Genomic DNA, 26,674 nt, shown 5'->3' with positions numbered 1-26,674 from the left:
CAATATAAGCCTTTTCAGTAACACAATTCAAATTAATAACATTTAACAAATGAAGCCCTGACATACTTGGTAGGCTTCTGTTTTGCAGTCTGCTTCTTGTTTTTCTGGTTTTCTTTAATTGTGGTGTACTTGTCAGACACATACTGAAATAAGCATTGCCATGGAATTTGCCATCTTTTCATAAATATAGGATCTGGCACTAGTTGTCATATCATACTATATTTTATTTAACGAGTTCAGGAATTTTGTTAGGAAGCGAGCCTTTGGCGAGCTTACTAACGAATTTCCTGGACAAGTTTAATAATCTTTTTTATCACATTCTTTTAAATGAGCAAATTAAATAAATATTTACGCAAACATAATGATAAATCCCGAATGTTGTTGCAACGTCATTTCAGCAAAATAACAAAATGTGATTGGTCAATAAACGAAAACTAAGCCAATGTAAACGCTTAAAAATGTCGTATTACACATGTGTAATATAAAAAAATATGTAATGGTTGTATTACATGGGAAACAGGGTATAGCATGTGATAAAAAATATTATTCAGGAGATACTACCGTCATAATGTATCATAATACTAGCACTGTACCATAAAATATATGTAATTTTATGATGCCTTCTTCATTTAGCTTTACTTTGAGTGTCCTTTCTGTTAAAAGGTTCATTTCTTTTAAATATCCTTGTTAAATGTCCGTCATTTTGGCAACCCTTACAAACTTGATCTCAAGAGTGACCCCAGGGATTTGAAATCCGCAGATTTCATCTGAAGATTCACAGCGATAAAGTTACAATTAAATACTTATGTGAATACAAAATAAAATTTTAACTTGCCACTGCAGGGTCAGACAGAAGTCCAACTATGTACCAATGAAGCCCCCTAGAAGACCAAAGACATACCTCTTTTTCTGTACTGTCCGGACGGATGACGTGTATCTTGATGATGTGGCCTTGACAATCAGGGGTCGGGCATTTTGTATCCAATATATCCTGTAATATTCATGTATCATCTTTACCCTGGCATGATAAACATCATCTTTATGCAGTACTCACCTTAGTACTCACACTTTTCGCTTGAATGATATTTTTCGTTTAAAGGAAGTCCCTTTTTACCTAAAATCTAGTAAAAGCGGAAAGTGTCGTCCCTGATTAGCCTGTGCGGACTGCACATGCTAATCTGGGACGACACTTTACGCACATGCATTATGCCCGGTTTTCTCAAAACGCGACTCATTTGATTTTCAATGACATGAAATGTATGGCTAACCTTAATTGATTTTTAAAAATGAATGTGTAACATAAGACTTTGGTCTTGAACATTTGTTGGAGTTTTGAACATTCACAATAGAAAGTGTGCAACAAATGTCTTGGTTTCACAGTACTCTATATATTAATGATCTGATTTGGAAAGCAGCAGAATTTACTTGAACATTTGCTTTTAGAAATATCTGCAATAGTCAGAATAATAATAGGTCTTCAGTGGAAAAAAAGAGGAGAAAATATTATCTAATGTCTGCCTTATACCCAGCATACCATTTGTTTAAACTCTAAACAGCTACCCCAGGGACACAATTTAAAAGCAATGATAAAATGTTTCACTACATGGTTTCAAGCGCTTTGGCAGATTGAATAACATTAACAACAAAGTAATACATGATGCAAACTCTGACATCAATAGTTTGTTTGGTCGTTAAATTTGCACCTTGTGCAAACATTTTAAGTTTGTATACAAGAAAATCTTTGAAACTATATGTCTTTAAGACCGTGCAAGTATGAACATTCATAACTCTTGCATTTAGTGATTCCAAAGAAATTACAAACAAACCTTGTCATTCTGTTTATTCTGACTGGTCTTATAGTCTTTCCAGCAAATCATATGAAACGATACCACACAATCCATCTGGCACACCATCTTAAAATAGCCCTGCAAACAGAAGAATCATCACCATGAAATAACTGTTGTCACCAAGACAAAATATAGGATCTTGCATGAGTGGTCGTTTTGTATTGAATTTATTAAACAAGTCATCTAAATAAAGATAAAAACGAGGCTCGCCGAGTTTTTATCTTTATTTAGATGACGAGTTAAATAAATTCAATACAAAATGACCACGAATCTAAGATTCTTTTTATAACATCACCAACACATTCTTTTTGTATTTTATGCTCTTTTCACCGTTTATTCAAATTGTAAAAGAGTTTAACTGAAGAAAGTCGCTGGAATAATGACATCATTTTGTCACAAAAATGACGTCATTTAACAGTTATATAACTAGTGTAATAACACCCGTGTAATAAACAAAATTGAGCATTACGTTATTTCACTCCTGGAGCGTAGGTCATGTTATAATTCTTCATAACAGCTCTTACAATTCACGGATTAATAAGACATAATTTGACAGGGCATTTTCTCAAAGACTTCAAATAGTATGTTTACCTGAACAAAACTTTGCTCAAAACTGAGTTGTCCTATAAAACTGAGTTGTCCTATAAAACTGAGTTGTCCTATAAAACTGAGTTGTCCTATAAAACTGAGTTGTCCTATAAAACTGAGTTGCTGGAGTATAAAGTCTAACTACAAATTTCCAAATCAGTTTTTCCTATAAGTGACATGCTGAAGTAATTACACAATGTTTGTTCAATACATTTGAATTTGAATTTTATACACATCAACATTTAATCGGCCGTTAGTCTAATTGTCAATCACACAATTGGCAATTTCTTTGGCCAGCCAGCCCAAATCAAACAGAACACAACTTTTTAATTTTAACCCAAGTGAACAACAATAAAGCCAATATAATAAAGTGAATTATAGTAAGAAGCTACCTTAAAATCTAGATCTGAGAGTTATATGGTGTAAAATGCATGTCCGTATAGTGTTGTCCTAGATTTGCCTGTGCAGTGCAGAAGGGCTAATCAGGGACGACACTTTCCTCTTTCATTCTATATTTTTAATTTAATTAAGTCTCTTCCCAGCAAAACTCCACTTTAGGCAGAAAGTTTTGTCCCTGATAAGCGTGTGCAGACTGCACATGCTAATCTGGGACGACACTTAACTAACAAGCATTTAGCCCTGTGAAAGCTACCTTAAAGTCTGGATCTGCTAGGTATATGGTGGTGAGCTCATCAAATGGCAGCTTGCTGGTGTGGTATCGACAGATGGCGTCTGGTGGGGGCGGACACTTGCACACCTGGACCAGCTCACTGATCTTGGCCTGAACAAGCAACAGAAAAACATTGCAATTGAACTAGTTGGAATAGAGCTTGCTCCGAGAAAACTGGGCTTAATGCATGTGTGTAAAGTGTTGTCCCAGATTAGCCTGTGCAGTCTGCACAGACTAACCAGTTTTGTCACTTCACTTTTGTGGCATTTTTTGTTTAAAGGTCTTTTCTATGCAAAAATCCAGTTTAAGCGGAAAGTGTCGTCCCATATTAGCCTTTCCAGACTGCACAGGCTAATCTGTGATGACACTTTACGCACATGCATTAAACCCCATTTTCCCAGAGCAAGGCTTAAATATACAATGTACATGAGTAGTAAATGTGAAACTGAACTAAGTACAAGTATACAGGTATATTTATTAGTATTCAATTTCAGAAGAAAGAGTCAAGTTAAGTTAAGATGCGGTAACTTCAGAAAGTACTCCATGCAGGAACCAAGAGCAAATGCATTACACAAAGGTTGCTTTTCTTCCAACAATCTGCAATTAATATCACACTCTAATAAGGTTACACACGTTTCCTACATAAGGAGAGCAAATAATGAAACTGCATTCAAGCATGAGTGATATTTCCATGTCACAAGTTTTATTACCTCAGTTCATGCAAGTTATATTGATACCATTCCAGTGCACAGACTTCACCTACTCACTTTTATAACTAAGTTTTATTTTACAAGATGATGTAATTTGAAAACCATTATATATGTTATGACTGTATCTCCTTTTTTACAGATGACTTTATTATGACAAAAACATAATCAATTTAATTCCTACCTATGTACAATGATGGTGTTGCATATTTTCAGAACAATGTCATTTTACACACAAAAAGTTAACATGGTATCTTGTCATTATCTAGCTGATATTGTCTTTTGACCCGCCCACCTACCTGAAGTCCCTCTGGTGTGGTGTCTGCTATAAGCTCGGAGGTGCCAGGCCATGTGACCTGGGGGTAGCGCACCTTGCTGGCAATACGCTCGGCCGACTCCAGTTCTCGCAGTCCATCTGCATACCTGCAATCAGTAGGTCAAATCATAAGTTGGGGATTTAACTGCCAAAGAATTTATGTATATGTGCCTTGCTCTAGTTAAACAAGAAATGTGTTTGTCAGAAACACAATACCCCCTACTGCACCGCATCTGAATTTATTTTTTTTTACCTTAAACCTTGAAGGATGACCTTGACCTTTCACCACTCAAAATGTGCAGCTCCATGAGATACACATGCATGCCGTATATCAATTTGCTATCTCCAATATTGCAAAAGTTATTGCAAAAGTTTAATCAAGGTTAATGTTTGTGACAGACACATACAATGGCAGACACATACAATGACAGACAGACAGGCCAAAAACAATATACCCAGCCACGATCCTTCGATCTGGGGGAATAAAAAGGCTTAATGTGCATAAGCTATGGTTCCAGATTAGCCTGTACACAGGCTAATCAGGGATGACACTTTCTGTTGTTTTTTTCGGTATTTTTTGTTTAAAGGAAGTCACTTTTAAAGGAAAATCCAGTTACAGCGGATAGTGTCTTTCCTGATTAGCCTTTGAAACTGCACAGACTAATATGAGACGACAATTTCCACACATGCATCAAACCCCGTTTTTCCATAGCAAAGCTTTTATTAATATTTCAATGTGACTTAACTTTGCTAATTCTATTTTAACTGAACATACCAATTTTCAGTAAGGATGGTAACTGATCGCATTTTTTAAAATATAAAATCTTTTTTCCATGTCATTAATCAGATCCATTTTCTTTAATAGAAATGAAGCCAAACATGGTTTACATTCAACATTTTTAGCATGTCTTGCAATCCTAAAGTTTAATAAAAGTCTGTTTACCCGGTAGATAAAGTACTTGTGAGGGTTCCAGAAAAATCATTTGTAAAAAATCTCTCTATGTGGCCATCAAACTCAGTCACAAGTATGACACTTTATCCATTCCAACACTGGGCTGTGCTCTTTGAAAAGGGGTTTAATGCATGTGCGTAAAGTGTCATCCCAGATTAGCCTGTGCAGTCCACAAAGGCTAATCAGGGATGACACTTTACGCTTTTATTATATTTTGTTTCAAAAAAGTCTCTTTTTAGCCAAAAACCCAGTTAATTAGGAAATTGTGTCCCTGATTGGCCTGTGCTTACTGCACAGGCTAATCTGGGATGACACTTTAAGCACACGCATTTAACCCCCTTTTCACAGAGTGCGGCTCACACTGTGAATGGTTGAAATTTATATTTGTCTACTGTTAATTTGAAATATACTTGGCCATGAAACCACTTAATTCATAGATTAAAAGTAGAACCTTATATTAACAAGAGCACCGCAAAACAGGTGCCACGCTTGGTTACGGGTGCAGTTTTGAATAAATGAAAGCTTGTCAGAATTTTTTAATTTTTTTTAGAGGTCACAGTGACCTTGACCTTTGACCTCAAAATGGGTGTGGCGTGTAGAACTCATCAAGGTGCATCTACATATTAAGTTTCAAAGTTGTAGGTGGAAGCACTTTGATTTAAGAGCCAATGTAAAGGTTTTGGCACGACGCGGACGGCGGACGTCAGACGGCGAGCTGGCAATGACAATACCTCGGGTTTTCTCCAAAAACAGCCCAGCTAAAAATGATTATCACAACCTCACAGAACTCTTGTACAAGACATACCTGTTAAACATAACATAGGCCTTGGCAAATCCATAGTGCACAGCAGGGAACTTTACATTCTCATGTGTCGTGTTTATAGCATACAGCTTATCCATGCCCTCCGTGATGTTCTGAAATATACACATGAAAGCAATAAAGAACAGGAATTACTCTGCCTAGGGATATAAAGCAATTAAACTAAAAGTTTAGGTACACATTTACTGCTTGAAACCAGAGAAAACCCCATAAAACTCAATAAAATCTCCAAATAATTGATCATTTAATCATTAGGTGACTTCGCTTCCTCCCAAGTATCCAGCTTACCAACAAAAATGATTGACAGTGAAAGCTTTCTTTAATTTAAAATGCAGAATGGACTATGGACAAACAGAACCACTATCTTACTGACTTTCTTCTAACTTGGGGGGCATGATAATTCTTTAGTGACAACCAGTTTACGAAGTCCTGTATGACTCAACCTACCCGACTCACTCCAGTGTTTATTGCAGCCATAGCGTATGCGTACTTTAAGGCTACTAAGTCCTCTTCATCCATTTCAAATAACTAAAAAATAAACATGACCATATAAAAAAGAACCTGCAGTACTGACTGGATAGTAGCTTCCCATGAAACTACATGTAAATACTTGATATTATCCCATTTTTAAGTATGACTTGAAAGCTCTTCAACAAAAATCTTTGCAAGAAATACATGTACAGTCTTTCTTAATCATCGAAGTTCCTCCATTTTACTGTTTCAATAGACAAGACACTCCAACAATTCCTTTACTTAATTTACTCCAATAGATTAAGAAGGTAAACATTCTATGACCTGTAAAACAGAACAGCATTTACAAAACAAACAATAACAAGACTATTGCCAAGCAATATATGTCCCCTACCGGCTCCACCATTGTCAGAACTTTTTTAATTTTTTTTTTTGTTGCCATAGCAACAAGAATTTTTGACGTAGGAACAAAATGAAATAACATGCAAAATGTCCATATTGCCATCTATCCATTTTTCAAGTTTCATGAAAAAATATGAAGAACTTTAAAAGTTATCGCCGGATCCAGAAAAGTGTGACAGACAGGCAGACAGACTCACAGAGCCCAAACCATAAGTCCCCTCCGGTAAAACCAGTAGGGGACAATAACATAAAATCACACAAGCATTATGGGTATTGAAAGGATAAATAATCCAATGAAAGCCAGAAGGGGCAATCAGCCTTTCAGTATACATGCTGACAACACCTTATGGCTTCCAAGAGACAAAATGCAAAATAAACATACAGCTAAATCCTCTGTCTGCTTGACCATTTCAAGTGCCTTCCCGTAGCTGGTGAAGGCAGGTTTGTACGCCTGTTTGCTGTATGACTGTGACCCTTCTCTCATCTGTGACTTCAACAGCTGCCTCTGTTCTTCCTGCTTCTTCTTCATTTCTTCCTCTGGGTTTACCAGCACTTTCTCCGATTCTTTCACAACAGGTTTTGTCTTGCTGTTGTCAGAGGATACAGCACTGTCAGACTGAGGAAAAACAATTATATTTTTCTTTAAAAAGTGGATTTTTTACATGCACATGTGGTATATTTAAGGCATCCCCCCTCCCACTGATATTTCTAAGGACCAGAGATAAAGCCTAGCTGATGGGTTTAGCTATTCCATGTGTTTTTTTACTTTTCATGCTATTAAAATATGTTAACATAACATCCAGAAGTCCAATAGCTAAAAAGAACAGGCTTAGCATACAGTGTAAAGAAAATCATGGATTAAAAAAAATGAAACAACAGGCATTTAGTAAAACAAGATGCTGTCAAAGACAGTGTTTCAAGTGTTTTGTTGTGTAAAGGGTGCAATAAGACATTGCAGTTGAAAAACACACACAATTGCATTCACAAGTACCTGGCATTAAGTAATTGAAAACAAAGTGAAATAACCCCTTAAAATTTAACATCACCAAATATGGACAGATAATTATTCTGCAAAAGATTGATGAACATCAAATGCAAATGCAGGAGTCCAGTTGCACCCAGAAGTTTAAGAATGAAAGTTTAACCATTTACCACTTAGATACGTATTTAACACTATACCACTTACCTAGATACATATTTAACTCTTTCCCACTTAGATATGTATTTAACCCTTTCCCACTTAGATACGTATTTAACCCTTTACCACTTACCTAGATACGTATTTAACCCCTTACCACTTAGATACGCATTTTAACAAAGAGCAATAACTCCTGAACAATCAGCACAACTGTGAAACCTTGACTGATGAACGACTGTCAGTTACTATAGTGATAAGACCAGTACGGAATACCGTTAGGGCCATCGTGTGTTACACATTAAAATCCAGAGGGCGACAATGCGATAGTGTGATAGTATGATGGCGACAATGCAATAGTACGATGGCGACAACGCGATAGTACGATGGCGACAATGCGATAGTCATATTGTACTGTCGCCATAGTATCATCACATTGTCGCCATCGTACTATCGCGTTATCATACTGTCGTCATCGTATTATCGCATTGTCGCCATCTTTCTATCGCACTGTCGCCATCGTATTGTCCCACTGTCATCATTGTATTATCGCACTATCGCATTGTCGCCATCGTACTATCGCACTGTCGCCATAGTATTGTCGCACTGTCAGCATCGTATTATCCCACTATCTCATTGTCGCATTGTTGCCATCGTACTATCGCATTGTCGACTATCGCCTTCTGGTACACAAACTATTCTTATTGCAGAAACAAAATGGATGACGTTATAAAGGTGTTCTTTGAAAGAGGTTACAGTTATAATGAAATAAGACTAAAACCCAATCTGTAACAAACTATATGCCAAAATGTAAAGTATTTTTAAAAGAGGTTCCATCTATGAAAAAATACGATATGCGCATGTGTACAGGAAGGCGATAGACAACAATGCGACAGTACGATGAGGAAAATGCGACAGCGCAACAATATAATAGCAACAGTACGATGGCGACAATGCGATGATACGATGGCGGCAGTACGATATGAATATCGCATTGTCACCATCGTACTATCGCGTTGTAGCATTGTCGCCATCGTACTATTGCATTGTCACCATCATACTATTGCGTTGTAGCATTGACGCCATCGTAGTATCGCACTATCGCATTGTCGCCCTCTGGATTTTTATATGTAGCCACGATGGCCCATACTGTATTCCGTAAAATTCAATAGTTTTACCTCATAGTCATCTTCAGATGTAGATGTATCTGAGCTGTCATGATCACTCTGGACCAGGTCTGGTATATCATCCTCCCTGCAAACAGAAAGCCACCAACACTCAGCAGTGTTCATAGTTTCTCGACAAACTTAATTCATAATTACTTTACTATTATTGGTAACATTTGTGTTCGAGAAAAGTCCCTTTATTGGTCCATTTATGTTATTATCCCAAAATGGCTCTACACAAACTTGAAATATATAAACGGAAGGTTAAATGAGAGTATACCAATGGCATCTTGAACTTATAAGAAGTTCAGCAAATTTAGCAAACAAGCATTACATGTTATCAATGTTTTTGTTTCAGAGGTCCATAACACTACATTTCGAGTGCTCATAATATTAATAGCATACCAAGTGAAGTATAATAATAATTGGCAGTGACGTAAAATGTAAATGAAACAGTAAGAAATACAGTTGAACAATTTTAGCTTCACAGTCTGGCCAAATACCTGTCTACTTTGAGTATCTACCTGTCTACTTTGAGTACATACCTGTCTACTTTGGGCACTTTGCAGCCCTGTTCCTAAGTGAGATTGGTTGCAGGCTGAGGAACATAAATGTCTACTTTGGGTACATACCTGTGTACTTTGGTTACAAACCTGTTTACTTTGGGTACATACCTGTCTACTTTAGGTACTTACCTGTCTACTTTGGGCACTTTGCAGCCCAGTTTCTCGTTGAGATCAGTTGCAGGCTGAGGTACAGATGACAGCTTCTTGTCCAGGTCTTTTGGTATTGGAGTCAGCCCATTGTGCTGACGCTTTTTCTCTGTGAATTTTCAGGGTTTAATTAATACTTCTTTATATATAATATATTTTTAAATATAAATACTAGATATTAATATTAAACCAAAGTCCGCCACCCTTCCAGTTTTAAGAACTAAAAGGGCAAGCTAATGCAAATGCCACAACTGACAATTCATCTAAAAATTGCTTTAAACATAGAGCAGCCACTGTTGCACTAGGTTACTGTTGTATTTTCAGTTCATTTTTCTATTGATGGCAGCTTCTCATCATAAAATGCTCATAATAAAATGCTACTTACAAAACCCACCCATTGATCGACACAAAATCGCCCACCAACATGACCTTACTCACCACACACACAATATCTACATCTTTTCAGTGCTACAGCCAGGCTTAAACTGATTGGCACAGCACCCCTGCCGCCCCAAGGTCCCACCCTGCCCCCTTGGACCCCGGCAATGCCATTTTTTATCCTATTACCAGATGAAAAAAGTATAACAGCGATCATATAAACATGAGCTTTATACTATCGCTATTTTTAGATCAGATTTGGGGTTTTCCAAAAATCTGAGAATCTGTTTTTGTCAACTACGAAAAACAAAATCGTAAAAAAATGCGATATTTGAAATTATTAATGGAAAATAGGGAGGAAATAATAGGATAAATAGAATATTATGTGAGATTTAGATAAAGATCAAGTTTATCATGCTCCGCTCGAACCATGTTAGCGCTCAACAAACTTCGCACTACATCGATCTAAGCCTCGAATGATAAACTTGATCTTTATCCAAAGCTCACATAATATTCTCTATATAGATCTGATCACATCATTATAAAACAACTACAAAGGGCAACACATAGAAGTAAGATGAAATATTTATGATAAGACATTATGTATTGAAAATATGCCACAAAACATGACCTTGCGAGCTTAAATGCCCTTTTGACAACAGTACACCCAGCCCTTTTCAAATACTAGCCAAAGCACGGGCTTTTAATGACTCTCTCCCAATAGTACCCACCTTCCATGTATTTCCCTTCCTGCTCCCTCAGCTGGGCCAGGTAATGCTCGTCCTGGGACTTTCTACACAGGACCTGTCCAGCCTTGTTCACTCTGATGGCAGAGTCCAGCTGTCCCAACTCATAGAAGGCAAGTGCATACCGATGATGACCCTATTAATGTAAGATGTAACAACAAATGGCTAATAAGCGTTTGACCCTGTAAGTAATAAAACATTCAAACAAATAGCTAACTAATGTATATCATCTTCAAATACTCAACCTCTGGTCCAAATGGTTTCAGTGGAGATGATAGTTTGAATTGTTACTATTTAATCTATTTTTAGCTCTGATGAATATATATAGAAGGCTGCAACAATTTTAACAACGTTGAACGAAGGTGTTTCAACAAATGCCCAACTTATGTCTATCATATTCAAGTTTTAAACTTCTGGATTGTGTAGTTTAAAGAGAATATTGTTAAAGTTGTCATTTAAAAAAAACAAGAGCACCGCCTTGCGGGTGCAGACCGTTCATCTATTTTCTTTTTAAAGGTGAAGGGACTCTCATTTTCAAACACATAAGAGGGAGGGGTGGAGTGAAGAGGGGTGTATAGTGTGGGGGTGTGAAATTTATCACATTATCTTCCAAAAATGCGGAAAAAAAAAGCAAAAAAAAAATAAAAATAAAAATCAGGGGGGGGGGAGTGGGGGGGGGATTTTTGGGTGCGATGGTTGGACGGTATTTCAAACATAAAAAATATTAAAAATAAATATTTGTGTTCTTTAACCGTTTCAAAAAAAATTAAAATTGGGGGGTGGGGTGGGGGGGGGATGTAAAGTGTGAGGGTGTGGTGGGAAAATGCACGCCAGAGTTATCTAACTTTGCCTGCCCAGTCCCCTCATGATAGTAAGTAAGTGTACCAAGTTTGAATGCCATAGCATAGATACTTTCTGAGAAAAGTGGACCTAAACGCAAAACTTAACCAAAATTTACAATTTTCTAAGTATAAAAAGGGCACATAATTCTGTCAAAATGCACGCCAGAGTTATCTAACTTTGCCTGCCCAGTCCCCTCATGATAGTTAGTAAGTGTACCAAGTTTAAATGCAATAACATTGATACTTTCTGATAAAAGTGGACCTAAACGCAAAACTTAACCGGACGCCAACGCCAACGTCGACGCCAAGGTGATGACAATAGCTCATTTTTTTTTTTCAAAAAATAGATGAGCTAAAAATGAGCTGAGCTCTGTGAAAAGGGGGTTAAATGCATGTGCGTAAAATGTCGTCCCAGATTAGCCTTTGCAGTCCGCACAGGCTAATTAGGGACCACACTTTCTGCCTTAACTTTATTTTCGCTAAGAAGAGACTTTCTTTAAACGAAAAATATCATGACAGCTGAAAGTGTTGTTTAGCCTGTGCGGACAGCAAAGTCATATCTGGAACAACACTTGATGCACATTCATTAAACCCCCTTTTCACAAAGCACGGCACAAATAATTTTTTTGCTCTGATGACCTACACATTACATGCTGGAAAAATGTGAACAACTATGAAAGAGGTTGACCCAAGGATCATTCCTGTGAAGTTTTGTGAAAATCTGCCCTTGAAATGCTATTTGCTTGAATACCTCACATACAAACAAGAGCACCGCATAACGAGTGCCACGCTTGGCTGCAGGTGCAGTTTTGAATGAATGAAAGCTTGACAGATTTTTTTTTTTTTGGAGGTCACGGTGACCTTGACCTTTGACCTAGTGACCCAAAATTGGGTGTGGCATGTAGAACTCATCAAAGTGCAGCTACATATAAAGTTTCACAGTTGTAGGTTGAAGCACTTTGATTTTAGAGCCAATGTTCAAAACCTTGACAAAATATAAGGTTTTAGCACGACGAGGACGGCGGACACGACACGACGAGCTGGCTATGACAATACCTCGGGTTTTCTCCGAAAACAGCTGAGCTATAAATAAGCCTTTAACCCTTTCCCCATCAGAAGCAAAGTGAAAATGGCTTTTGCAACCAGCATAAATCCAGAACAGCCTGCGAGTAACTCGCTGTCTGTTCAGGTTTAATGCTGTTTGCTGCTTATCAGTATCTAAGGGTTGGAAATGGCACCTTTAAAACTTGAATATAAGAAGTCTTTAATTAAATTAAATTTTCTAAGTGAAAACAAATGCGTCAAAATACATATCTAAGGGTAAAGGGTTTAGTTGAACTCACCTTTGGAAAATCTGGTTTAAGTATAACAGCTCGTCTTGAATCAGCCAGTGCCTCTCTAGAATGCAGAACCATTGTGTTGATACTCATGGTTAATAGTATGCTTTGAACAAGAGTTGTGTTTATCAGAAACACAATGCCCCCTAATGCGCTGCTTTGAAGCCAAATATTTGACCTTTGACCTTGAAGGATGACCTTGACCTTTCACACTTCAAAATGCAGCTCCATGAGATACACATGCATGACAATAATAAAGTTGCTATCTTCAATATTGCAAAAGTTATGACCAAGGTTAAAGTTTTGGGACAGACACACAGACACACACATACAATGACAGACAGGCCAAAAACAACATACCCCCGATCATTCGATCCAGGGTCATAAAAATTATACAAGGCTTTTATACAATGTCAAGTTTTTTAGCAAATACATGTATTTTAAACCTATTTCGTTCATCCCAATGAAGTTGAAAGCTTGAGATTTTTGTGAAAATATACATTGTTTTCTTATCAAAACCAGTACTCTGCTTCAGGTTGACACTGGAATACATATGTATATATTGCTGGAATGCATGTGGATTGCTGGAATACATATGTATAGATTGCTGGAATACATGTGGAATGCTGGAATACATATGTATAGATTGCTGGAATACATGTGGATTGCTGGAATACATAATTATGTATAGATTGCTGGAATACATTACGTGGATTGCTGGAATACATATGTATAGATTGCTTGAATACATGTGGATTGCTGGAATACATGTGGATTGCTGGAATACATGTGGATTGCTGGAACACATATGTATAGATTGCTTGAATACATGTGGATTGCTGGAATACATATGTATAGATTGCTGGAATACATGTGAATTGCTTAAATACATATGTATAGATTGCTGGAATACATTACATGGATTGCTGAAATACATATGTATAGATTGCTTGAATACATGTGGATTGCTGGAATACTGATGGTTCACCAAGGCAGACTTTGCATCAATTAAACCGCCACATTAATTAAAACAAGAGGGCCTGAAAGGCCCAAAGTCGCTCACCTAAGATAATAAGATATTATTGGGACAAATCTTCTGACCAAGTTTCATGAAGATCGGAAAATAAATGTGTTAACAAGGTTTTACTATAGTCATATAAGGAAAAATGCCCCGCCCCCTGGCAGCCATGTTTTTCAACCAACCGGCATCATTTTTTAACTCGTCCAAGATATTATCGGGATGAATCTTCTGACCATGTTTCATGAAGATCGGACAGTAAATGTGGCCTCTAGAGTGTTAACAAGATTTTACTATAGCCATATAAGGAAAATGTCCCGCCCCTTGGCACCCATGTTTTTCAAGCAAAGGTTACCATTTTCAAACTCATCCAAGATATCATTGGGACAAATCATCTGAGCAAGTTTCATGAAGATCTGAAAATAAATGTGGCCTCTAGAGTGTTTACAAAGTTTTACTAAAGCCATATAACGAAAAATGCCCCGCCCCCTGGCGGCCATGTTTTTCAACCAACCGGCATCATTTTCGACTTGTCCAAGATATTATTGGGATGAATCTTCTTACCAAGTTTCATGAAGATTTGACAATAAATGTGGTCTCTTGAGTGTTAACAAGATTTTACTATAGTCATATATAGCCATATAAGGAAAAATGCCCCGCCCCTTGGCAGCCATGTTTTTCAAGCAAACGTAACCATTTTCGAACTCATCCAAGATATCATTGAGACCAATCTTCTGACCAAATTTCATGAAGATTGGACAATAAATGAGGCCTCTAGAGAGTTAAGAAGGCAAATGTTGACGGCACACGACAGACGATGTACGATGAACAAAAGGTCAGTGATATTTTTGCTTTAATTTGTTACAGCCTGTGCCATTTAAATTGGGAAAATTAGCGCGATAAACCGTGAAATTGGGAAAAATAGCGTGATAAACCATAACATTGGGAAAATTTAAGCATTATAAATAGGATTATAAGTAACAGAATTGATATTGTTTTTAAGTGCATGTTCAGGGGGTTTTCTAGAAAAAAAGTCTGGTTAAATTGGGATTTTTTTAATCAATAAAACGTGGATTTTTGCGATTGGGAAGCAGCCGAAAATCGGCTGTAATTTTGAGCAAAAAAAATCACTGAAGGCCATCACAAAAGCTCACCATGAGCAGGCTGTGCTCATGTGAGCTAAAAACTACAAAACTATTCATTTGAATTAACCAAAATATGCACTTTATGAATACATAAGCATATTTATATGTGAACTTACTTGAATTTCTTCACTTTTATGTAAGCCAAAGCTCTGTTTCCATAGTAGACATGATGAACGGGACTGAAATAAAGACACACCATGTGTTTTGTTTAAATCTCTCTGATTAAATCTCATAAATTCCAGTTAATTCCTAGTAACCAATCACATATTTTATACAAATAACCAAAGAAAAAATTTAAATATGGAACAAATTCAACTAGAAATACAATATAATATATTGGACATATCCAATGCAACTCACTCATTTTTTGCAGCTTCGGAGTAACATTTGATGGCTTCTTCAAAGTCGGCATTGTTGAAACTGGCATTACCCTGCTTTTTGTGCTCTTCAGAAAGTTTGTTGGCCTAAATAAATGCAAACCTTAAGACAGTGATGATTTATATGGTAAAAAAGACCTGCACACTGATACTCTTTGAGAGTAATTTCTCTAAAAAGAATTTAAAGTTAACACTTTCGAAATTTGACTTTCAATATACAGCCACTTAATGATTTTAGGGACAGAAACTATTCATTGTTTTGCATAATACAAGTGTAACAGTTCAACAGACTTATTTGACTGGACAGTGCAAAATTTCATAGCCAACCTCCCACACCAACAATTGCCTTGCTTTACAATCATGAACATCAGTAAACTACAATTAAAACTATACAATGTTTAGAAATGAAAATTATAGTATAAACATATAATCCAATCATGTCAGAATATAGTTACACAGTAATTAATGGTTCCTGTCAAATTTATACAGTGATGTTAAAACCATAGAACATCACACTCTTTCAAACATGCCAATATAAATACAAATAACAGGATTATCCTAATAACTGCATCCCTTATGTGACTTCTCCAATAATCAATATTTTACCATGCATGGTAATTAATCACTACACCACTGATATTTGACTTATATAACACTGCCTGATATATTTTATATATCACATCAAGGAAGTTGTTATAGCAGTCATTATTTGGATGTAGGTCATATTACTTGGAATCAGCAATTAAGTCATCATTTTTGTAAATAATAATCAGATTTAACAAAATGAACAATTTGATACCAAGATGTTATATATATATATTATACAGTGCCCCAGATAATTATTTCGGTAATAGGGTTTTCACCCACTGATTTTGAAAAATAGGGTGATTTCATTCTTGGAATAGGGTGAAATGAGTTATAAGATGCATACAGTAAAACCATTGCTGCTTTACTTCTGTTGAAGCTGCACACAATTGTATTGATTCAATAAAACTGTAAACTAATATAATTAACTTTAATAAACTGATGTTTCATAACATCTTTAATCCTTAAAACTGTCAATAATATAAACTTTAAACTTAAAAAAAATCGATAACACAAATGATTCGGCACTTATTGACTCTTGCTTTCTTGGTTCGATAAAGTTAGCGATCGACACATATTTTGGCGCAACAATTGCGGACGTCTTTCTCTTAGACATTTTTATTACGCATCGTATTAGAAACTGAAAGTACAGACACTTTACAAATATTTGCACAATGAACGACGGATTAAGTCAGATTGAAAACGCATGTATGTCGTCGTAAATAATTTTGTCAGCCGCTTTATTTAACTATGAAATCTAGTCCGCAGAGCGTTTGAATAGCTTTGACTGTTTTATTGCCCCGTCATCCAGGCGCTTGCTGAATAAAAGCGTCGCCGCGTAACGAAAATAATCACAAAAAATACCGAAAATGAGCAAAGTTTTTTCGATCAAAGCTATTGTATCGTACGCATCAAATAAGACGAATGTGCGTAAAAGGCAAATCGGGTGCGTTTTCAATACGCATCATATTGTATTTCTTTGCGTTTTTAAACATTTTAATAGGGTGAAAGACGCAGATACGCAGCTTATCTGGGGCACTGTTATACACATAAAGCACCAAAAACATCAAAAGCAATTTACAAATATTAAAGTAACCTAAATACTCAAAATCGACGAATATTTCACAAAATATTTTGTAAAATAAAGTTAACCCATAACAAGAGCTATCACCATAGGATGACTTATTCCCCCTATAAACGCTTGATATTAGTTATGAGCTTTTTTCGAAACCTAAACGCAGATTTTGAAACCTAAACGCAGACCCTAAGTTCAAGGTCAAGGTCACAGGGGTCAAATTTTGTGCACATGGAAAGGCCTTGTCCATATACACATGCATGCCAAATATGAAATTGCTATCTGAAGCAACATAGAAGTTATGAGCATTTTTCGAAACCTAGACGCAAAGTGTGACGGGCAGACGGACGGACAGTCCGATCACTATATGCCCTATGTCAGGGGCATAAAAAATTAGTGTTTCTTATAGCAATAGCCAAAATTTCAACTTTATATATGGTAAGGTAACATAGATTTAACGAGATACAAAATGCTTGTTTTTGTGTGTGTGGCACAATATATTCCATCTTAATTGTCTAAAAACTGAAATTTGTGTTTCCTGCTCAACATGTGAAACCCAAGTGTAATTATTTGATAATGTTGCGCATTTTCTTTTAAGACATTGGTGGCATCTTCTTATATTAAACCTAGCAACTTGGCTATGAATATCAACTTTCATATGTTTTTGTTATTATTCAAACATAGAAATGTTATCCTATATCAGTTCTTACATTTGGCTTCCTTATCTCCTTCAATGTGACATCCACAAAATCCAATTTCTTCTCACAAGTGTGCACTACATGTTCCCGATCTAAAACAAATGTTTCATTTGTAAACATGGAAATATAGTAATTATTTGAGTATATTTCAATGCTTTAAGTTCTTGCTCTGTCTTCACAATGTCAATATGGCAGGACTACTATAAGTTAATTACCACGTCTAGCACATTAGCACATTTTCTACTAGAGAGATGTATATGTTTACATTGACAAAGCACAGCTTAGATATAACAAAGTGTTATGTGACTTAGGAATAAGAAATCAAAATTGAAATGGAAAACATTTTGGTGGTTTTCTCAAACAAAACAATCAATTTTATATTTTGATTTTTTTCATTCTGTCTATACTTTCAGTATAAAACATACTTTTCCATGACTTTTTCATTAACAGTGGAGGTAATTTTTATCATTTTGACAGTATTTTTATACTGTATTCATGCATGCATGGACACAGTTTCATTTTTTGAGGATTTAACTAAAATTCATTTGAACATCCAGTTTTGAAATAAAATCAATTTATATGATGCAATTATATTAAGTGTCCATTTACTTATCACTTGTCGACATTAATAAAACAACAGATTACAAGGGACAAAATTGTCACAAAACCAGGTTTTCATTGTGAAAAAAAAATCTGATAAAGGGAGAAAACTCAAACTGAACTTTTGAAATGAACAAACAAAATTAACCCCCTTTGTAAGTTTGTTTTAAAAAAAAATCTATTTTTAGTTGTGGCGACCTTGACATTGGAGATATTGACGTGATTCTTTCGTGCGACACACCGTCCCATGATGGTGAACAAATGTGCCAAATGATTTTAAAATCTCACAATGAATGACATAGTTATGGCCAGGACAAGCTCATTTATGGCCTTTTTTTACCTTTGAACTCAAAGTGTGACCTTGACCTTGGAGATATCGACGTTATTATTTCGCGCGACACACCGTCCAATGATGGTGAACAAAAGTGCCAAATGATTTTAAAATCTGACAATGAACGACATAGTTATGGCCCAGACAAGCTTGTTCCGCCCGCCCGCCAGCCAGCCAGCCAGCCCGCCCGCATTCGCCAATCTAATAACCAGTTTTTTCCTTCGGAAAACCTGGTTAAAAACCTGGTTAAAAACTGTATATATGCATTGTTAAACAAGAAATGTGTTTGTCAGAAACACTATGTCCCTTTCTGCTTTGATTTAGTTTTTTTGACCTTTGATCTTGAAGGATGACCTTGACCTTTTACCACTCAAAATGTGCAGCTCCATGAGATACACATGCATGCCAAATATGAAGTTGATATCTTCAATATAGCAAAAGTCATTGCAAAATGTTAAAGTTGACGCAAACAGACCAACAGACAGACCAACAGACAGGGCAAAAACAATATGTCCCCCACTATAGTGTTGGGGGACATAAAAACTACACTTTATTCCAAGATTGATGTTGTATTCTAGCTTCACATAATTGTGTTTTAAACATGTTGTGAGAATAACTGGTGGCTGATGCCGAGTATTTGCCAGTGGCAGGCAGATATAGAATAAACCAGAATGGTAGGTCTCTTATAACCAAACTTAACTATTAACATGGTGGACATGGTGTCCTTCTAGCTACAGGTAGGTCACAGGTTTGATACCCACTGTGGGAGGGTTCTTTAGAATACCTCCAAAGGAATCAAGTGCTGCTTACGAAAAAAACTTAATATTGGTAAAATTCGCAGAAAATTAACAGGAATTTGATTAATTCTCTTTACAATGATTTTGAGCTCTAATCCATACAAACTTAAACATAACTAGAGCTTTGTCACAGACGTGACGAATACACCCACATGCCTCATTGATACAGAATATTTTGCATGTTGTCTTAAAAAAAAAAACAGCGGACACCATGTTCAATGTTTAAAACGCACTAAGTGACCCGGTGACCTGGTTTTTGACCTTGCATGGCCCATGTTCAAACTTGACCTATACATCATCTAGATACAACTTGATGACCAAGTGTGGTGAAGATCGGATGAAAACTACTTGAATTAGAGAGCAGACACCATGCTGAATGTGTTAAACGTACTAAGTGACCCAGTGACCTAGTTTTTGACCCGGCATGACCCATATTCGAACTTGACCTAGACATCATCTAGATACAACTTTTGACCAAGTTTGGTGAATATCGGATGAAAACTACTTGAATTAGAGATCGGACACCATGCTCAATGTTTAAAACGCACTAAGTGATCCCGTTACCTAGTTTTTGACCTGCCATGACCCATGTTTGAACTTGGCCTAGACATCATCTAGATACAACTTCTGACCAAGTTTGGTGAAGCTCTGATGAAAACTACTTGAATTACAGAGCGGACAACATGCTGAATGTTTAAAACGCACTAAGTGACCCCGTGACCTAGTTTTTTACCCGGCAAGGCCCATGTTCGAACTTGGCCTAGACATCATCTATATACAACATCTGACCAAGTTTGGTGAAGATCGGATGAAAACTACTTGAACAAGAGCACCGCCTTGCGGGTGCAGACCGCTCATCTATTTTCTTTTTAATGGTGAAGGGACTCTCATTTTCAATCACAAAGGAGGGAGGGGTGGAGTGAAGAGCGGTGCATTGTGTGGGGGTGTGGACATTTATTACATTTTCTTCCAAAAATGCGAAAAAAAGGAAAAAAAAATCGGGGGGGGGGGGTGGGGGGGTGGGGGTGGATTCTTGGGTGCGATGGTTGGACGGTATTTCAAACATAAAATAATAATAATAAATATTTGTGTTTTTAAACCGTTTCATAAAAAAAATGGGGGGGGGGGTGAGGTGGGGGGGGTATAGTGTGAGGGTGTGGTGGTAATTTGTGAGATGATCTTAAAAAAAAAAAAAAAAAAAATAGGGGGGGGGGGGATTCGGGTGGGGGGAGGGGGGGTGGGGGGGGGGGGAGGATTCTTGGGTGCGATGGTTGGACGGTATTTCAAACATAAAATAATCAAAATAAATAGTTTTGTTTTTTAAGCGTTTAAAAAAAAATTGGGGAGGGGGTTGGGTGGGGGGGGGGGGGGTATAGTGTGAGGGTGTGGTGGTCATTTGTGAGATGATCTTAAAAAAAAAAAAAAAAAAAAAATAGGGGGGAGGGGCGTTGGGGGGGGCACGGGCGATGGTTTGGGTGGAGTCTATTGTGGTATGTCAGGTAAGAGTAGTTTTGTCAAAGTATCAATCAAATCTAATCATAAATAAAGAAGTTATGGCAATTTTAGAGAAATTTAATAATTTGACCTTGAGAGTCAAGGTCATTCAAAGGTCAAGGTAAAATTCAACTTGCCAGGTACAGTAACCTCATGATAGCATGAAAGTATTTGAAGTTTGAAAGCAATAGCCTTAATACTTAACCCTTAAAGCGCTGGAGCTGAATTTTAAAGGCCTTTGCAAACAGTTTGGATCCAGATGAGACGCCACAGAACGTGGCGTCTCATCTGGATCCAAACTGTTTGCTATTCTGATAGTATTCTTTGAAAAAAAATCAAAGAAAATGCTAATTATAGAAATTCAGCAGACGACATTTTAGCAGACGACAAATTTCCCAGCATGCAAAGGGTTAAGAAGTAAAGTGGATCGAAACACAAAATTTAACCATATATTCAAAGTTACTAAGTCAAAAAAGGGCCATAATTCCGTAAAAATGACATCCAGAGTTATGCAACTTGTCCTTTTACTGTACCCTTATGATAGTTTGCGAGTGTTCCAAGTATGAAAGCAATATCTATGATACTTTAGGGGTAAAGTGGACCAAAACACAAAACTTAACCAAACTTTCAATTTTCTAAGTATAAAGGGCCCATAATTCCGTCCAAATGCCAGTCAGAGTTACATAACTTTGCCTGCACAGTCCCCTTACGGTAGTAAATAAGTGTTGCAAGTATGAAAGCAATAGCTTTGATACTTAAGGAATAAAATGGACCTTAACAAAAAACTTAACCAAAATTTTCAATTTTCTAAGTATAAAAAGGGCACATAATTCTGTCAAAATGCACGCCAGAGTTATCTAACTTTGCCTGCCCAGTCCCCTCATGATAGTAAGTAAGTGTACCAAGTTTGAATGCAATAGCATTGATACTTTCTGAAAAAAGTGGACCTAAACGCAAAACTTAACCAAAATTTTCAATTTTCTAAGTATAAAAAGGGCACATAATTCAGTCAAAATGCACGCCAGAGTTATCTAACTTTGCCTGCCCAGTCCCCTCATGATAGTAAGTAAGTGTACCAAGTTTGAATGCAATAGCATTGATACTTTCTGAGAAAAGTGGACCTAAACGCAAAACTTAACCGGACGCCGACGCCGACGCAGACGCCGACGCCGACGTGATGACAATAGCTCATAATTTTTTTTCAAAAAATAGATGAGCTAATAAGAGAGCGGACACAGACCGACCGACAGACAAGCTCACTCCTATATACCCCCCTAAACTTCGTTTAGTGGGGGTTCATTTAGTAGGGTCCGGTATAATAAAAATTTCCTGTGCACCTAAATAGTTTATTCAATGTATGGGCGTTGGTATGCACAGAACAGAATAATGTGTGCATGTTTCATATTAGAATAAAAGAAATAACTTCAACAAGTCTACTTACATATTTTTATAATGTACAACACAGCAAATTTGGCAGCCTTTGCTCTCTTTATGGCATTTTCATGTTTTAATACACATCCCCTGAAATCAAATTCATGTACATTAAATTTTGTTGAAAGCTGAAGTAAACGGAAAATACATTCTGAAATAGAATAAAGATTTCATTTCACAAGCATGGTTTCCCCCAGGCCTTACAGCCCTCTTGTGTCCGACATGCATTCAGAATCAGGAGTGGTCTAGCAAATTCCTTAAATCCCCACCCACCATGTCATGTTTATAAGCCAAAATATGTTAGTCCTAAGCATGCGGGGCTAGCTTGGTTGAGGAATAATCAATTAGCAGAGTCGGTACTTGAATAAGACGATTACATTACTAGACTTTGGTTTCCTTAAGAGGACAATCGCTTGCAGCTGCCATGTAAAAGTTCTGAGTTTTTTCTCGAACGCTAAGACAATTGTAAACTGTATTATGCACAAAAAATGTCTGGTATATTTCATCTGCAATTATAATTTTACAAATCTCTGTGTATTTTATATTTAAATACATTTAATGTTTACAAAACATACGTAAAACTGATTCAGCTCGGTTTTTTGCATTCAAGTAGTCAATTAAACAACATTTTGTTTTTAATTTATCAAAAATGGGCATACATATTGTAATTATCAAAAATTCAAAAAGCAAATAGTTTAAATAAACAAAAACCAATCAAATAAAGAATCACGCAAAAAAGCATTTTCAAAGCAAATGAAAACCTTACTGGCTGAAGAACATTCAGTACATACTTGTGACTGTGACCTACATGTACATATTATTTTAAAGTGCTACATGTTCATAAACAAAACAGTTTGAAAACATAGAATGTGCAGAGTATTTGAAGTTTGCAAAAGTAGTTCTGTGAGGTTCTCCACCATATAGTTTTAACCCTTTACCACTAAGATACATATGTTGACGCATTTGTAGTCCCTTAGAAAGATTAATTCAATTAAAGACCTTCCTTAATAAATTCAATTTTTTAAAGGCTTCTTTTTTTCGCGTAGTTACTGATGAGCAGCAAACAGCATAAAACCTTAACAGACTGCGAGTTACTCGAGGCTGTTCTGGTTTTATGCTGGCTGCAAAAGCCATTTTCACTTTGCTTCTTATGGGGGAAAGGGTTAAACTCTGACTTAAATGTAGATCATCAACAGAACGGATAATCAGAAAATCAAAGCAGTTTTTCTGTTAATTGCTTCGTGTATTTGTTTATATTATGAATAGTAAGATTGACAATTGACTTAAGGATTGATATTATATTATAATTAAACATAATTAAATTTGAACAAACTTAATTTTATATGACTTTCAGTTCCCTTCATGATCAAAATTTCGAAACAAAAGACAGTAAATAAATGTCCTTTAGATATACTTTTTGCAAGAAAATAAGTAAAGAAGTGCCCCACGACACACTTACATCAGATGTTACATCACCAAGTACATGTATACTGTCATGACAACCAGAAACGTGCGCATAATATTATAATCAATAGAATTTTTTTTCCATGATTGCTCATCACACTTGTGGTACCAAAGGGACCTTTATACAAAAATGCTCTATACATATATTAATATTGTAAATACATGTATAGAGTATTTTATTCTTTAAGATCCTTTGGATGGTACTTTGGTAATTTCTTTTACAAAATAATTATTATTTTTATCTTAGACTCTTAATACTGGTAAGTTGAAAAATAGAATTATGTTATTGTTTTTCAACAATCTTGCATGAATCCTGAACTGGATGTTTGAACTTTTGACAATTTGATCCATGCCAGAAGTAATGTACAGATCACGAGGTCTCATAGCATTGATGAACAACAACATAAGCTACAAGACCATAAAATAATATAAACATACCTTCATTGTTTTCTTAAATATTTTGTTTTAAAATCAAGTCAATAATTAATTATTTCATACACCAATCAATATCCCCATATTGCACCAATAATTGCCCTAATATGCAATTTTTTAGACAAGATTGAATGGGATATCCCTCTCAAATCCAACTTGACTAGGCCCAACATCCTTTTAAACAATCCTGTGGGAAAACCTATTCACAAGTGTTTTCAGAATTATTAACAGTCTTGTGTGATGCAGCTACAAAGAAATTAATAGCAAAGCTAGAAAAAAAATTGCACTGTAAACAATTTATTTGAGCATTGCTCTGGCACAATTGGGAATAATGCATGTGCATTAAGTGTCATCTTAGACTAGCCTGCTCTGGCACAATTGGGAATAATGCATGTGCATTTAGTGTCGTCTTAGACTAGCCTGCTCTGGTACAATTGGGAATAATGCATGTGCATTTAGTGTCGTCTTAGACTAGCCTGCTCTGGCACAATTGGGAATAATGCATGTGCATTAAGTGTCGTCTTAGACTAGCCTGCTCTGGTACAATTGGGAATAATGCATGTGCATTTAGTGTCGTCTTAGACTAGCCTGCTCTGGTACAATTGGGAATAATGCATGTGCATTAAGTGTCGTCTTAGACTAGCCTGCTCTGGTACAATTGGGAATAATGCATGTGCATTAAGTGTCGTCTTAGACTAGCCTGCTCTGGTACAATTGGGAATAATGCATGTGCATTTAGTGTCGTCTTAGACTAGCCTGCTCTGGCACAATTGGGAATAATGCATGTGCATTTAGTGTCGTCTTAGACTATCCTGCTCTGGTACAATTGGGAATAATGCATGTGCATTTAGTGTTGTCTTAGACTAGCCTGCTCTGGTACAATTGGGAATAATGCATGTGCATTTAGTGTCGTCTCAGACTATCCTGCTTTGGCACAATTGGGAATAATGCATGTGCATTTAGTGTCGTCTCAGACTAGCCTGCTCTGGCACAATTGGGAATAATGCATGTGCATTTAGTGTCGTCTCAGACTAGCCTGCTCTGGTACAATTGGGAATAATGCATGTGCATTTAGTGTCGTCTCAGACTAGCCTGCTCTGGCACAATTGGGAATAATGCATGTGCATTAAGTGTCGTCTCAGACTAGCCTGCTCTGGCACAATTGGGAATAATGCATGTGCATTAAGTGTCGTCTTAGACCAGCCTGCTCTGGCACAATTGGGAATAATGCATGTGCATTTAGTGTCGTCTCAGACTAGCCTGCTCTGGCACAATTGGGAATAATGCATGTGCATTTAGTGTCGTCTTAGACTAGCCTGCTCTGGTACAATTGGGAATAATGCATGTGCATTAAGTGTCGTCTTAGACCAGCCTGCTCTGGCACAATTGGGAATAATGCATGTGCATTTAGTGTCGTCTTAGACTAGCCTGCTCTGGTACAATTGGGAATAATGCATGTGCATTAAGTGTCGTCTTAGACTAGCCTGCTCTGGCACAATTGGGAATAATGCATGTGCATTTAGTGTCGTCTTAGACTAGCCTGCTCTGGTACAATTGGGAATAATGCATGTGCATTAAGTGTCGTCTTAGACTAGCCTGCTCTGGTACAATTGGGAATAATGCAAGTGCATTAAGTGTCGTCTTAGACTAGCCTGCTCTGGTACAATTGGGAATAATGCATGTGCATTAAGTGTCGTCTTAGACTAGCCTGCTCTGGTACAATTGGGAATAATGCATGTGCATTAAGTGTCGTCTTAGACTAGCCTGCCAAGTCCAAACATGCTAATCAGGGATTACACTTTCCCCCTAAACTGGGTTTACGCTAATAAGAGGACTTCCTTTAGACAAAAAACATCATTAAAGCTGAAAGTGTCGTCCCTGATTGGCCTGTGCAGACTGCAATAAACCCTGTTTTCACAGAGTAAGGCTCATTCATGTACCTGAGCATTTCATAATACTGTGATCATCATACTAGTAGATAATAACTATAGACAACCCACAACACAATAAGACATGTTGAAAATAACAAAAACATGTTATTGTTTTTTACACTGTACATATCCCTTCATGTCATAAAACAACAAAATACATCCGTTTTAAGGTAGGGTAACATTGATCTTTAAAGGTTGTGTTAATT

At 36.7% G+C, this 26,674-nt stretch overlaps 2 protein-coding genes across 5 annotated transcripts in view; both read right to left on the bottom strand.

Annotated features, from left to right (window-relative positions):
• The window catches only part of LOC127867807 (trichohyalin-like), a 291,013-nt gene that overhangs the window by 1,795 nt on the left and 262,544 nt on the right, over positions 1 to 26,674 (bottom strand). The gene's annotated exons all lie outside the window — the stretch shown is intronic.
• The window catches only part of LOC127867806 (uncharacterized), an 83,244-nt gene that overhangs the window by 46,484 nt on the left and 10,086 nt on the right, over positions 1 to 26,674 (bottom strand). For all 3 annotated transcript variants that reach the window (XM_052409264.1, XM_052409266.1, XM_052409265.1), the window contains exons 6-21: positions 22,652 to 22,731; positions 18,001 to 18,080; positions 15,614 to 15,717; positions 15,370 to 15,432; positions 13,097 to 13,151; positions 10,897 to 11,047; positions 9,770 to 9,896; positions 9,087 to 9,162; positions 7,156 to 7,389; positions 6,348 to 6,428; positions 5,886 to 5,995; positions 4,112 to 4,235; positions 3,088 to 3,216; positions 1,827 to 1,925; positions 902 to 991; positions 67 to 143 (exon numbers count right to left, since the gene is read on the bottom strand). In XM_052409264.1, the coding sequence (XP_052265224.1) occupies positions 67 to 143; positions 902 to 991; positions 1,827 to 1,925; positions 3,088 to 3,216; positions 4,112 to 4,235; positions 5,886 to 5,995; positions 6,348 to 6,428; positions 7,156 to 7,389; positions 9,087 to 9,162; positions 9,770 to 9,896; positions 10,897 to 11,047; positions 13,097 to 13,151; positions 15,370 to 15,432; positions 15,614 to 15,717; positions 18,001 to 18,080; positions 22,652 to 22,731 (1,680 nt within the window). The remainder of the gene's footprint in view (positions 1 to 66; positions 144 to 901; positions 992 to 1,826; positions 1,926 to 3,087; positions 3,217 to 4,111; positions 4,236 to 5,885; positions 5,996 to 6,347; positions 6,429 to 7,155; positions 7,390 to 9,086; positions 9,163 to 9,769; positions 9,897 to 10,896; positions 11,048 to 13,096; positions 13,152 to 15,369; positions 15,433 to 15,613; positions 15,718 to 18,000; positions 18,081 to 22,651; positions 22,732 to 26,674) is intronic.

The sequence above is a fragment of the Dreissena polymorpha genome, chromosome 2 (genome assembly GCF_020536995.1).
Source record: "Dreissena polymorpha isolate Duluth1 chromosome 2, UMN_Dpol_1.0, whole genome shotgun sequence".
In the NCBI taxonomy this organism is placed as follows: domain Eukaryota; kingdom Metazoa; phylum Mollusca; class Bivalvia; order Myida; family Dreissenidae; genus Dreissena; species Dreissena polymorpha.
The sequence above is the reverse complement of the archived record's forward strand: the minus strand, read 5'-3'. Positions and strand labels throughout refer to the sequence as shown.